Here is a 15,275-nt window from a genome sequence, read left to right on the forward strand (position 1 = left end):
AGGTTAAGTTTGGGTCACGTGTGATTGAAAAATCTCACCAAAATATATATTGAAATCACCAAATGTAGAATATATTTAATGTTTATATGCAACCCTTAGAGCCGCATATATCAAACCTATACCTATTAATGTTCTTTTAGTTGGTGGTGCATAATCCATTAGACTTTGAACAATTTTTATGGTTCTACAACTTTATGAATTTGTACTTTTCAACCTTAGTTGCGGAAGACACATTACACTTTCTCCCTCCGATTTTTAATATATATCGTTAAGGTTTTTCACCAAGATTAATAAACTATTAATTAGAGCATTAAAATGTTTTAATTTAGTTTTAATACTTTCTTTCAAACTCTTCTTAATTATTAAACCGCTTTCTTATTATAAATGAGGATACAACAACAACAAAGCTTTAGTCCCGAAATAAGGATAAATTGCAAAAAAAAAAAAAATTATTATAAATATGCAATGATGATACAAAATAACATATAAAAAACTAAATTAAAAATCCTAAAACGATATATAAAAAACTAAATTAAAAATCCTAAAACGACGTTTAATTGAGATTGGAGTATTATTATCATTTATAGGCTAGCTAAGAATCATTAAATTTCTTCCTAACTAAAATTAACATATTTTCATCAAAAAAAAAAAAAATTAACATATTATTCTCTCAAAAATATATTATATATCAAAATATATATTACATCGGTTTTGATCACATACATATAATAAAATGATATGATGATGTCTTTTATTTGATGAATTCATAAATAAATTATTGGCAAAAACATGATTAAGTCCCTAAACTCTGCATGTTTTAAGGATCAAGTTCCTGATCAATTATTTTTCCACATTAAGCCTTTGATCTTTGTTTTTGTTATGGATACGGTCCTTATTTAACTTTTCCATCGAGTTTAGACGACACAAGCCTTTGAGGGATCCGGCTTGTTGACGTAAACATTTTCACTTCCGTGTGGGCAAATAAATAAATAACTTTCTTAACTATGGGAGATAAAGTAAAAAGTAAAAAGAAATTACAGAAATCGATTTCCATTAGGTTCTTTCAAGCTGGAAATCGAGCTTGAAAGAACCTGTTAGAAATGAATTTTGGTGTTAGGGGAGAAGATCGATTTGACGATTCTAATGCTGGAAATCGCGAAATAGGAGAGAAGAATATCGAGCTTGAAAGAACCAACTGGAAATTGATTTCTGTAATTTCATTTTACTTTTTACTCTCTATTTATCCTAGTAAATAAAGTCTTATTTATATTTGTCTATGCTGAATCGCCCTAATGATGCGTGTCGTTCAAACTCGACGAAAAAGTTAAATAAAGGCCAAATCCATAATAGATATAATTGATCAGGGGCTTGATCCTTAAAACAAGTAAAGTTTAGGGCTTAATTATGCTTTTTGCCTAAATTATTTATTATTTATTCTATTTATACATAGTGAGATAGTTTTAGGTTTACTCAATTGATTTTGACTATGTAAAATATCGGATTAATTACAAATCTGGTCAATTTACACATTAAGCTCAGTTGTCCAACATCTTATAAATTAGACATTTTCACTACACTTAGACAAAAATACTCTCATCTTCAACCTCAGACATATGAAAAACTCATATCTTTCTTTCTTTCTTTCCTTCTTTTTTTTTTTCCTTTTCATGTGTGTGTGTGTTTTTTTTTTTTTTTTGCTTTTCATATGTGTATAAGATGTATATAAAATGTAATGTCAAGGATTAATGAAAATAGTTTAGGTTTATGCAATTCGAAACCATACATCCCATTGAAACTCTGCATTTCCAACAAATTCTCGTATGCTTAGGGTTGTTCAAAAACTGAATCGGACCGAAATAACCAACCGAACCAGTAAATTTCAGTTTTTCGGTTCGGCTTTTTAGTCTATTAAGTTCGGTTTTGGTCTTAAATATTAAATTATATCAGTAATATCAGTCGGTTCGGTTTTTATAATAAAATAACCGAATTAACCAAACTGACCGAAATTACGATTACTTAAATTTATTATTTATTAATTATCTGTATTATCTAATTATTATCTATTTTCATAATGCTGCTGTACTAAAGTGGTTTTTTTTTATCAAAGCTATTAATGTAATGAGGATTGAGAGGGCATTTGATTTGAACAATAAATTATTGCGAACTGTATCTGTAAGTAATTATTTTCAAAAACATTAGTGTAAGTAATCAGTTTAGTAATATTCATGGAGAATAAAATCCCCCATATTTCAGTGGAGATTTGATGTTCAAAGTATCAAGTCATGGAGCTGGGAAAATGAGGCTTTGCATTTTCAGCAAAGGGTTGTGTATTTGAATTTCATAATATTTTAGAATTACAAACCATGGACAGAAATAGAAGGAAATGCCAGGGATCAAAACAATTTACATTACTCCCGATAACAAAAAAAAAAATAATAATCAAATTCGAACTTGCTCTAGTCCTAGCCAGAATCCGCAGCCGAAGGAGCACTGCTGCTCTCACCAAGTTCACATTTACAGAGAGGACACGACGCGTTGATCTTCAACCACTTATCCACGCACTCCACATGGAACACATGTACGCATGGTAACTCTCTTAGTTCATCATTGTCAGCATATTTATTCAGGCATATGCAGCATATCTGTTGTATCAAGAGGTAAATTTTGAAGCAATCAATAACATAGTAATAATACTATGTTATGTTACGTTTATGCAATGATCCAAAAATGAACTTACAGCATCTTCCCCAGATATTGCACGCTCCTTTTCGGTACCAGCAGCCAAGACTCCCCCATCATTTTCATGAGCATCGACATTGTCACTCTTTTGTAAGTTGAACTTATAGGTTGGCAAAATATTGATGGCTTCAACGGTGGCTCCTCTGGTTTGTGAAAAATCTTCCCGAAACCCCAAGATAGATATTATGCAAGGCAAGCAGCAACAAATTGTTGCACATAATATGAATGGCATTGCATACCCTATACAGCTAAATGTAAGGAACACTATACATAATCTGCAAAAAAACCAACAACTAACTAATAAGCAACTCCCTCACAGGGTGCAAATATCGAATGAATAATACGTTAGTAGATCATACTTGTACAATTTGGGAGCATCAGCAGGATTAGAATGACCTCCAAATATCCAAACATTGCCCACTACGAACCACACTGCAAAGAAGCAATCCAGAGCCATCTTGAAATGGTCCATTATTCTATTCAGCCTGAAAATCACCAAAAAAAAACAAAAAGAAGGTATTGCTCAGTGTTATGACTCATGAGAACAAAATTAAAGTGGTCATTAATCTGATTTTTAAATTGTATTGCTAGATTGGTCCTTTTATTATATTCTGGCGTATTTATCTGTTTCTATTCTGCCATTGCAAGTTACTGTGACAGTCACAAGTTCCCATTTACTCCAGAAACTTTCTTCATACATAAATTCATTTGCAATCATCTAGTTTCACCGTGCGTCTGCGTCTATTATCATCTTGACAGTTATTGGTGTTGCACCTCCATTATAGCAGGTATAAGCACCATTATACTTGAGTAATGGGGCAAGAAACTTTCAGATGATTATAATTTATAACAAAGGGATTCTAGAAGTATATGTTATAAACTCAACAAATTGAGTTTCATTTTTAATCCTCTGTGATTCAACAACAACAAAGAAGATATAGAATTTTGGCATGAAAAGTAGAGATTTAGGAAAGAGATATTAAGGGTAAATTAGTCTTTTAAATGAAGTAATAAATGCTTTATTTGGTCTTGATGAAAACCCTTAAACAACATATAAAAAAGAATGAGGCAGCAATACATAGAAGCAAATAAAAGTGCATAAATTCTGGAACGAATCAAATTGAAGTCAAAACGTTGAAAACAATAGAAAAAGAGAAAGTTGTGAAAATGTAATTTTAGCATTCTGATTATTAAAATTGAGAAGCTTCAAACAAAAGCAGTAATAGGCAATCAAAATTTTTGAAAGGAAAATGATTATAGACAGTAAAATCATGATACAACTAATTCCTCAGATACATAATTGAACCCATATTTTTAATTCATTGAGAAGAACTACAGGTCAATGGAATACAACGAATCTAGAGGAGTTTTTTTTTATGTAAAACAGGTTATGAAAGAGAAGCTATTGAAGATATGGAACTCTTTGATTTACAAGTCTCGCCATCCTTCCCCCAATCCCCATATGCACATCGGAAATCAATTAGCTTAAAAAACTGGTTTTCAAGAATCCAAGAGTAGCAATAATATATGTAACCAGAGTTAAAATCAATTCTCTAAGATCATGTATTATTCAGGTTGGAAACAGAATTCCAGGATCTGTTGCTTTATGATTCATATTTTGAGAAGAATAGAATATAACTCCGTTAGACTTTCCTTGGATCAGATGATCCCAAAATATCTATTAAATTCTCTAGAAACATCTTCCAAACAGCAAGTGGCCTAACAATTAAACGCCTTAATGTGTTTGCACCTTGTAAAACATGGGAAGGGAAGGAGAGTGTACAGACAAAAGGCAAGAAAATGAAGAACCTAACAACAGCAATATTTTGATAAACAAAGCATGCTCAAAGACAAATACACATAATACTGTAAAAGAAAGATTAGAGCTCCACATTTGTAGGAATATAAAACTTTATCCTACATTACTAGGAGAGTGTACAGACAAAAGGCAAGAAAATGAAGAACCTAACAACAGCAATATTTTGATAAACAAAGCATGCTCAAAGACAAATACACATAATACTGTAAAAGAAAGATTAGAGCTCCACATTTGTAGGAATATAAAACTTTATCCTACATTACTAGGTCCTTGCGGACTTAAAGGTCAATGGAGAACAAAATATCTAAAAGATAACTAAAACAGAGCTATTTCTCTTCTTATCAATGATGCACCGATATCACAAAGCATACCACACATGCAATTCACAAAATGGAAACTAGAACTACTGACATAAGAAAAGAATGATGCAAAATGGTTAAAAGAGTGAGATATTACCTCGCACTGGAGGGTCTCGGAGTTTGACCATTTCTGGTGGCTGATTCTGTGGAGCGAAAATTCTCCTCTTCTGAAGGTTGAGTTGAAGAAATTGGAGTATATGATGTAGAATCTGGAGAATTGCTTTGAAACTGATGAGAATGGCTGGAATCATGAAGGAAACTCTGGCTGCGGTTACGAAAACGCCAATAAAGAACAGGAAGTGTTAAAACACAACCAGATGCATAACCGACAACCCATGCAAACAATGGGGCTTGTGGATTTTCATTTCTTGACATTAACAAAACAGCAACAGATGCTATAATCTGACCCACGGTGACAACGAGCTCGATGGACATCCATAGCCCAGAGTCCAATGGGCTCCTGCGCCTACGTTCGTATCCATCACCCCTCCTTGTAATTGCAGAATCTCTAGAATTTAATCTACTGAAGGAAGATGACGAAGTTTCACGAGTGGTGACAATTGTGGTACTTGATGATCTATCTTCTCCCTGAGTTAAGTCCATTTCAGGATGCTGGCCATCCTGAGATGAGGTTGAGGCAGTATCATCATTTCTTGTTATGTCAATTATGTGCTCATTATCAATACGGGTATCCCTTCGTTCCATCAGCAACGGATGCTTGTCACTCCGGGAGTTGCTATTTTGTTCAAAAGAAGTAGCATCCATCCAATTCTGAAAACCAACTTAAATAGCACGAAGGCATCAGTTATTGGTACTTTGCGAGTTTTTCTACACTTATCCCTCAATTCGCTACCTATCTTAATCAATCAATGAACTATGCAGCGCCAATGAACTTAACCAAGCTTGGCACTGCATGTGCTTTCGATTTCTCCTTTTCAGATACAAGCTGCCGCAAAACAAAAATAGCAGAAATTCCATAACTTTTCACAATAAAATACAATAATATCAGAGCATAGTACATAATTATCAATGATAATTGGCGATGCTGAGAAGGTCTGGCTCACGCGTATCATATTAACAGTCAGACAGTAGCAATTACACACGACATATGTGAATTGTTAAGCTTTAACATACCAATAAAATGGTTTTCTAATATCAGCATAGTAGAAAAGGAAATGTTACACAGCAAATAAATCCAAAGTAAATAGAATGAAATGCAATAAAAATGTGAAAGTACAATGGGGACGACGTGCATTAGCAAATCTTGATTTTGATAAACGAATAGAATATTCAATAACGAACAAATATACAATCCATAGAGAGCAATCAAAAATATCGAATGCATGAATAAATTCTGAAAACAAAACCCTTTGATCATAACAACACAATCACAACAAATTCAGCGAAATACTACAAGTTTTTTATATAAAAAAAAAATAAAAATTGAGTTATATAATACGAATATCAGTTAAAAATAAGCAACTAATGATTTTGCGGAAGAATGAAGGTATAAAATCATAATCTAGAAATAATATATTAAAGAGATAGCATACCAGATTTGTAGAAAGGATTATTAAGATCTAAGGGAAAAGTGCAGGAGAAAGGAGCTTGAAGCTGACTATAATCTCTTCTACTTTCTCGCGTATTCTCGAGAAAATCTAGCGTCAGCTTCCATTGCTCGGACGGAGTCGGAAAAAGAGGGATAGGGAAACGTTTTTATTTGTTCCCTCTTTCGTTTAGGTGCAGAGAGAGAGCCAAGCCGGGTGCAATTTGGTATTGGTTAATGGTGTTTCTGTAAGAGGATTTAGAACCGTTGGATTCGTTGAATATGGGATCATCATCATCGGATTCATTCATTCCTTTGAGCCAACGGTTGCTGTCGTATTTGTAATTATGTGTGTGGCCAAAATGAGCTCAGCTAATTTTATGGACATTTTATTAACTATTAAAATACATCATTTTTATTTTTTTATTTAGAAAAACAAGCAGCTTTGTTAAGAAATATAAGTGAAAAAATAGTATTAATGTATTCCCGCATTAGATTAAAAAGGAAGTTATTGCTTCTTCAATTATACAACTTGTCTTCTCTAATATTAGAACTGTATATTCGTGCAATACATCTTACGTATTTAACTTACTTTTTTACAACCGAGTGATCAATTGATTATATTTGCACAAGTTCAGGGGTTAACTGAATATTTTATGTAAGTTGAGAGGGTTATCGAGACACTTTGAAAGTTCAGGGGGCCAATCAAGCTTTTTGAACAAGTTCAGAGGCAAATGTTGTATTAAGCCAATAAAATAGATAAACTTTTTTCCAAAAATATATACTAATACATTAACTTTACCTAATTTAATTAATACCATATAATGATCCAAATTTGTCATCTTCTGCGTATATAATTAGTGAATTCTATGGTTACTTTCTTTTTGTATAAATTAACAAAGTAATTTTATGCCAATGAGGGTTGGTCCAATTGGTAAGACATTGAATCTCTGCTTGACAGGTTTGAAGAACCCTCATCAAGGTCTGTGGTTTGCCCTGGCTTTGGGAGTGGGTAGACCTACCCTTACCTAAACTTTTTGTCCCCAAAAACAAAGTAATTTTATGTATCTTTACCATTAGATGGTTGGTATGAAATTAATTTCTTCTCAAATTTATGTCAAATTAAATTAAAATGTATATAATAAATCATATAATACTAATGTCTGATTTTTTGAGTCAAAATAGGTTATTTAGCACCGAAAACCCCCCTATTCATCCCAACTAGGTTGGCACCTGGATAGAGACAGACCGAATATAATTGTCATAATAAAAAATAGTTAGTTAAACAATATTGTATTCTCGCGCAATGTGCGGGTCTTCGACTTGTGTCTTTCTAATAATATAGACAACATTCTGTATGATTACCAATGAGAGCTCGATAGTTTTGTATAATCGCTTCAAACTCAATTAGATCACTCTTGGAAGAAGCAAGATTATCAATTACAATATTCGCATCCAACTCCAATTGCATATTCTAAAATTAAGGGAATTGATCAAGTAATGCTTTGTCGAAGGGTGATGGATTCAGTCACCTTAGAATCAAACTGGTCATCTATATAAGAGCTTAAAATAGATATGAAGGACCCACCACTATGTCTCACCACTGCACCCACCCCGCACTTGCTTTCTGTAGGAAAAACAAATGTTCCAATATTACACTTGACGAATCCCTAGTTTAGCAAAGTCCATCAAACTGCAGCACTGCTACAAGGAGTATTAACACCGAAGATATACAAGAATCATTCCAAACAAGGTCGCTCCTATACAACCAAATTGACCATAAAATAGTAGCCACGACTCCCAGAACATCAGCACTCGAAATCTTACACTTCAACAGAAGCCAATCAGCAAGAAACCTATATCTTAATCCTATAAATCAAGATCAACAATTCTTCAACAATCAATGGAAAATCTACACCCTGTAAAGAGGTTCTAGTCTTATTCTACTTCCTCATCACAGAAAGGCCAAGAACTGGAATATGTCTATGAGAGAGACACATCCGAAAAGGAATATAGTTAGAACAAAGCCTCTAGAGAAACTGCTAAACCTTTAAAGGGAGATGTAAACCTTATAACTTGACCCACCCTTCATTTACCTCTCGATCATTGTGAACAGATTCCAAAACACGATAGCCAGATTTCAAAGAATAAACTTTGTCTCTAGTATGATTCTAAATTAGTCTATCTTCATTAACGTTATGAGAGAGAGAGGGGCATATTAGAAATAGCAATAGCATCATTAGGAAGAAACATAGAAAAAAAAATTCCAACAATCCTAGACTACTTCCTGCGATAAAAAAAAGACCATTCCCATTAGCACTTTCTATGCCACTAACACACGGAGATGAAACCATAAAATTATCTTGAATAATCAACCATAAAATTATATTAACTATATAGGGCCCTCCAAAAATGAATCGAACTCCCTGAACCCACCTTCCATCATAGACCTTTAGCAAGAAAATCTTTTGAACTCCACACACTCTTCCAAATATAACTGATTAATGCCTAGTTTGGAAGAAAGAAAAGCATCTCGCGGCAAATATTTGGCTTTGAAGATTTTGCTAACCAAAGTATGTGGTTGATTGATGAATTTCCACCCCTGTTTACCAAGAAAAGGATTATTATAATCGTGCAACTCTCAATAACCTAAACCACCTTTATCCTTCCTAATATAGAGTTTACTCCATTCGAACCAATGGATATTCCTTTAACCATTGTCCTTCGTACACCACCAAAATGATTTCAGCATCTGTTGAAGCTCGTGACATAAAGACTTACGTAACAAGAAAGTGCTCATTCAAAATGTTGGCAAGGTTTGAGCAATAGATTTCAATATAAACTTTTTCCTAACAGTAGATAGGAAACAAAAGCTCTAAGAACGGAACTTCTTCTTTATCCAAGTCATTAAGAAAACCAAATATAGCCTTTTTAGACCAACCTATCAAAGAGGGAATGATTGGGTATCAACCATTGTCCAACTTAGGATGAACTTGCAATAAATTGAAATATCAAATCTAATGCTTTGAAAGACATTAGAGCTAAAATCTCAGACTTGCTAAGGTTATTAGTCTAACTTAAAGGCTTCTCGTACTCATTTCGAATATCCATAATCGATTGGATCTGCTGAATTGAAGCACTAAAGAATAGAAAATCATCATCATCAAAAAAAAAGATAGGAAACTCTAAGAGCCTTTTGAGAGACCCTACACCCTATAAGTCGACCATCAGATTTTTCTTTAACAATCAACTGAGACAAGAGTTCAGTATAAATAAAAATTAAGTAAGGAGAGAGAGGATCCCCTTTCCTTAAGCCTCTTCTTGGAACAATATGACCTATTAAATTTTCATTAAAAGACAAAGAGTAAGAAACTATGGAAACAAAAGCATAATCCATTGACAATGAAAACTCATCTCGATAAGAACAACTTTTAGAAAGTCGCAATCCACTTGATCACAGGCCTTACTAATATTGATTTTAAGAGAAACATCGCTCGATTACCTTTATTCTTCCTTTTCATAAGCAATTTGGACATTATCAACAAATATCTTCCTTGGATAAAAGCATATTGACTCTAAAAAATGACAATAGGAAGAACACGTTTAAGCATATTAGATAGGACTTTTGCAATAATCTTATACAACACATTGTAAAAAGAAATAGGCCTAAGGTCGTTCATGCGATCAGGGTTATCAGATATATGAATAAGAACAATAATGATGTCATCCAAATTGGCAAGGAATTCATTCTAGATCAACCATCCATTACCAGCTTCAAAAATATCTACACCAATATAATCCCAAAAATATTGAAAGAAGCCCGGATTTAACCCATTAGGGCCATGAGACTTATCTTAATATATTTAAAATAAAAGTCTTAAATTCCTCATGTGAAAAAGTCATAGTAAGCATGTTATTCATCTAAATAAAAATAACATTAGAGAAAACATTCATAATCTCATAATTCAAAAGACTAGACGAAGAAAATAAAGTATGAAAATAATGAAAGATGATAGGTTCCATAGTTTGATTATTCTCTACACAAATTTTGTGATTATCGCGAATGACACCAATCTGATTTTTCTTCTTTCTCGTACTAACACTAGCATGAAATAATTTTGAATTCATATCACTTCACTTCAATCAGAATTCCTTAACTCTCTGCTTCCAACATACGTCCTCCATTTCCAGAATATGGTTTATCTTTCTTGTAGACGAGAAATCAACTTTTTACAACTAGCAATTTGTCTCGAGAACCGATTCTTAAAAATTATATGCCACTGCTCCATTTAAGAAGAACACGAGACAAGCTTATCCACAACCGGAATTCTACGATTCTTAGTCCACTTCGCCTTAACCATCTCTACAAACTCCAACTCATGAATATATGCCATTTCAAACTTAAAATATTTCTGCTTGCTCCCCATAATGATTCAAAACAAATAAATCTGCAATGGGTAATGGTATGAATAAGTAGAAGCTAAAGTCGATAGACTATAGTGAGAAAAATGGCTAAGCTAATCTGCATAGATGAAAGCCCTATTTAGAAATTCACAAACTCAATATGGCAACCCTCGACTTCTTTCCCCTGTAAACTTGCTACCAATTAATACGAGCTCATCTAGGAAACTAAAAGACAAAACAAAAGAAAAAGACCTTATAAAATAAATAGGATAGCTTAGATCTCCCCCTTTTTCTTCTTAAAATTCAGAATTCAATTAAAGACGCCAATAATAACTCAAGTCGGGTTAGAATGTGATGTAATAACTTTAAGCAGCCACCAACTATCCTTTTGCTTGCTACGATCCAGAAACCCGTAAAAACCAAAAGTCTCTAATCTCCTTCAACCGTATTTTTTATAATTAAATATATGTGATTTTGTGAAAAATCACCACAACATTAACCTAAGGGACAATTACAAAACTAGCACCTTTTAAGGGGTTAGTTTTCTTTTCTAACTCCTTTTGAAAAACTCACCAAAACTAACACATTTCATTAACTAAATTCCAACCTTACCCTCATCTCTAACACTCCGCTCCCCGCTCTTTAACATTCGAACTTCCATCTCTCTAACCTAACACCCCGCTATTCCTCTCTCTAACTTTCCGGCGATTCATTGCCCGATTCTGTACATTTCATCCGGCAAATCTCTGTTACTTCGAGTGGACATGGCGAGAACACGAAGCTCAGACAACGAATCGAATTCAGAAGGAAGGACGAAAAAGATGGTAAATAACTTGACTTTACATTTGCGATTCTCTCTTGTATTGTATGTACATTTGTTGGGTTTTAGAAGGAATTTTTCGTTTCATTTCGTTTACTTCTTCTGGTGTTAGGCTTTATCTGGGTTCGTCTGGTGTTAGGAAGTCATTCGGTTTGGTTGAAATGCGTCGATATGTATGTTCTATCGGCAACCTAATTGCAGATAATACATAGATATATACAGCCTAATTGCCGATAGAACATACATATCGACGATCTATTGCCGATAGAACATCCATATCGTCGAGCACACTGTCGATAGAACATTCATATTGACCATCGACATTGTTGATAGAACATACATATCGACGATATAATGTCGATATAACATTTATATCGACGACCTGATTGTCGATAACTCTCTTATTTTAGCATACATTAGCTCATTCTAGCTCAACGTTATAATTAGCTTAATTGTATGTTCCCTGATGATATGTCTACAATAAATTTCAGCATGATCGTGTAGACAATAGGAAGAGAGATGAGCATGGCTCTCCTTCGAAGAAGAAAGCCAAGAAGAAATCTGAATATAAATACAAAAAAGCATTTGGAACGGAAAGCGTCATCACAGTTAGGTGTAACCTAGACGCAGCAAAACACATAAAGGAGTTTTTAACACCAAACCAAGTAAATCTATTTAGGAAGAGTTGCTTCGGGCAGTATTTGGAGATGACCAATACAGTATTTGTAGGAGTCCTCTATCATACCCTTTTAACAAGGGAGATCATATGTGAAGACCTCAAACCCAGGGAGCTTTGCTTCAAAGTTAGAGGTGTTGAGTTGAGAGTTGGGGATTGGGAGTTTGGACTCCTAAGTGGTTTACGGTTTGGAGACATGGAAGCATTTAGGGAAAGGTTTAGTGCGCTAAATAAACCGGACAGATTCAGGAAGAAGTTTTTTTCACGCAACCCTACACCAACCTTTAAAGACGTGGACACAATTATGCAGCAAACTGTTTGGAAGAATGAATCTGGTCAGGATGCAGTTTCATTTGCCATGTTGTACTTTGTGATTGGTTGTGTGTTGGATAACACTGCCGCGAAATAAGCTCTTCCTTGGGTGTTGGAACTTGCTGAATTTCCAACATTGTTTAACGAGTTCCCGTGGGGTGTTTTGGCCTGGGATGTGACCTACAGGTCTCTTGTTAATGGGATAATTGGTGGAAAAGACCGAATTGATCAATTGGTCGCTCATAGGGATCATTTGAGGACTAACCGTGTCTCATACAACCTATATGGTTTTGCACACGTATTTCAGGTATGATGTGTGTATATTCTGTATAATAGAATTGTTGGTAATATGCATAAATAATGAATTGGAACTTTGTTGCAGGCTTGGTTGTTCGAAGTATGGGATGCCACCAACGCATGGTATGAGAAGAAAGGCACTCGCATCCCACGATGGCTACGATGAAAAAAGACCGGTATCGCTAAATTGCCCAAAGTTGTAGCCATTTTTCATGTAAGTTAACCAATCATTGTGCCTATATGTGTCACTATTATGCTATACATCTGACTGACTTGTTTATTTGTACATTTGTATTTTTAGTCGGGTATAAAACCAAATGCCACGCAACTTACAGCTGAAGACATGGAGAAAGAAAGCTCGTGGTATCAACATCTAGTAAACCATGTGGATGGTCTGCCGTGTAATTATGACCAAGTATTTACCGATTTGGAAAAGGGGCAAGAGGAGGAAAAGGGGAAAGAGGTGGAAAAAGAGCAAGAGGTGGAAGAGGATGAAGGCATGGAAAGGGAGGGACAGGAGGAATTGGGTACATATGAAGGATGAGAGTTTGATGTGGAGGATGACAGCGAATCTGAGACTGATAATGATGAAAATGCCTTCATTGTCTCTCCTAGAGTACTTGTCCAGAAGAAGAAACAATCTGGTCTGGAACGACTACTGAGGAGGATGTTTGCTGAGCACGAGAAGAAAATGAATGACAAGTTTGCTAAGCAAGAGAGGATAATAACCGAACAGTTTGGTCAGCAGGATAGTAAAATGAATGACCAGTTGGCTGCCTTTGTAAATAGATTGTCCGTTGTAGAACGTGATGTGCAGGAACTGAAGTCACAACGGGATGTGGAACGTGGGATGTACGGGGGGGAGGTTCATATGTATGAGATGGATGAGCATGCAAATGAGATGGAGGAGAGGGATAAGAAAGAGCAGGAGGAGAGGGAGAAGAAAGAGCATGAGGATAGGGAGAAGAAAGAGCATGAGGAGAGGGGGAAGAAAGAGCAACAACAGAAGGAGAGTGAAATTGTTCATACAACTTCTGTTATAATGATTGATGTAAGTTTGTTTTTCATGTTTAACCCGGTTCTTTTAACATATAATAATGATATAAGACTGTGTTTCTACTTGGTGTTTTAACAGGATGAGAGCCATGACGGCCATGATGCTGACATAGATCATGGACAACTTACTCTTCTGGTTAACCAGGTTGTCCAATCATCTTTACCTACGCGTGAAGATAAAGGAGAAATAGAAGATTTGACTATTGAGGTTAAACATGAGGAGGAAGGGAAGGGAAAAAGAGGAGGAAGAGGAGGTGGAAGAGGAAGAAGAGGGGGAGTAAGGGATACAGGAGGAAGGGATGGACGAGGAGGAAGAAGAGGGGGAAGAAGAGGGAGAGGAAGGGATGGAAACAGTAAGGAGGAACTTGAAGTTAAAGGGAGACCCAAACGAGAAAAGAAACTTGGGAAAGACGTTCAGTCATCATTCACTGATCCTCGGATGGCTTATCATTTTACTGATGATGATGACCAGTACCCCGTAGAACAACACGATGGTCGAGATCGTATAAAAGGACACCTCCTACAGGCCTACGATGACTGGAAGAAGAATACGCCCCGTGATGTGTTTAGGCAGTTAGGCGGAACCGAATGGGGACAGACTGTAACGTGGTTTGAAGAAGCAGAAACAACTGGAAAGTACATAGACAGCCAAGTAAGATATTGCTCACTTTGTACGTTTTGGTGTATATTATTCACTTGAATGATGCGTCGATATACCATTCATATCGACGCATCACATTGAATGATGCGTTGATATACCATTCATATCGGCGTATTATAGCCATGTGGGTCCTTACTAATATGTGTCTGTACCTATTGTTGTATGTGTTACAGCTTGTAAATGCATTTTTGTGGTTATTGAACGGAAAAAATGTTCATCAGAGTCAGGATTGGACTTCCATCGACTCAAATTTCTTTGGATTCATGGAGATGGAAAATATGACCAAGAATTATGACAAACCCGGAAAATGGGATCAAGCCAATTTGTTTGTACAACGAATCAATGGGAGTGAACAGTTTCGAAGTCGCCCTTGGTATGAGGTTAAACATGTGCTAATACCTATCAACTATAAAGGGGAACATTGGTTACTCGGGGTGTTCTACGTGGAAGAAATGAGGATGGAGTTCTATGATACTCTGGAGTCAAATGCATCCAAAGAATCAATAGACAAATGGCTAGAACCCCGGTTTCGTATTATGACAAGAGCAATGGAAGAGGTTGACTATTGGAAGAAAAGTGGGAGGCC

At 35.2% G+C, this 15,275-nt stretch overlaps 1 protein-coding gene across 1 annotated transcript; it reads right to left on the reverse strand.

The window, feature by feature from the left end:
• Positions 1–2,289: 2,289 nt before the first annotated feature.
• On the reverse strand, positions 2,290–6,737 carry LOC136224472 (E3 ubiquitin-protein ligase At1g63170). The gene is made up of 5 exons (XM_066012819.1): positions 6,471–6,737; positions 5,015–5,863; positions 3,099–3,224; positions 2,738–3,014; positions 2,290–2,642 (listed from the first exon to the last, which is right to left on the reverse strand). Exons 2-5 carry the CDS (start codon positions 5,680–5,682, stop codon positions 2,463–2,465), a joined length of 1,251 nt encoding a protein of 416 aa, XP_065868891.1. The 5' UTR covers positions 5,683–5,863; positions 6,471–6,737; the 3' UTR covers positions 2,290–2,462.
• Positions 6,738–15,275: the final 8,538 nt, after the last annotated feature.

This window comes from Euphorbia lathyris, chromosome 3, assembly GCF_963576675.1.
Source record: "Euphorbia lathyris chromosome 3, ddEupLath1.1, whole genome shotgun sequence".
NCBI lineage: Eukaryota > Viridiplantae > Streptophyta > Magnoliopsida > Malpighiales > Euphorbiaceae > Euphorbia > Euphorbia lathyris.

Excerpts from the sequence above, each read along its gene's own strand:
- LOC136224472 (XM_066012819.1), bottom strand. The coding sequence starts at position 5,682 with ATGGATGCTACTTCTTTTGAACAAAATAGCAACTCCCGGAGTGACAAG. Across the intron at positions 3,225-5,014 it reads CCGAGACCCTCCAGTGCGAG|GCTGAATAGAATAATGGACC; the intron begins GTAATATCTCAC and ends GGTGATTTTCAG. Across the intron at positions 3,015-3,098 it reads GATGCTCCCAAATTGTACAA|ATTATGTATAGTGTTCCTTA; the intron begins GTATGATCTACT and ends GTTTTTTTGCAG.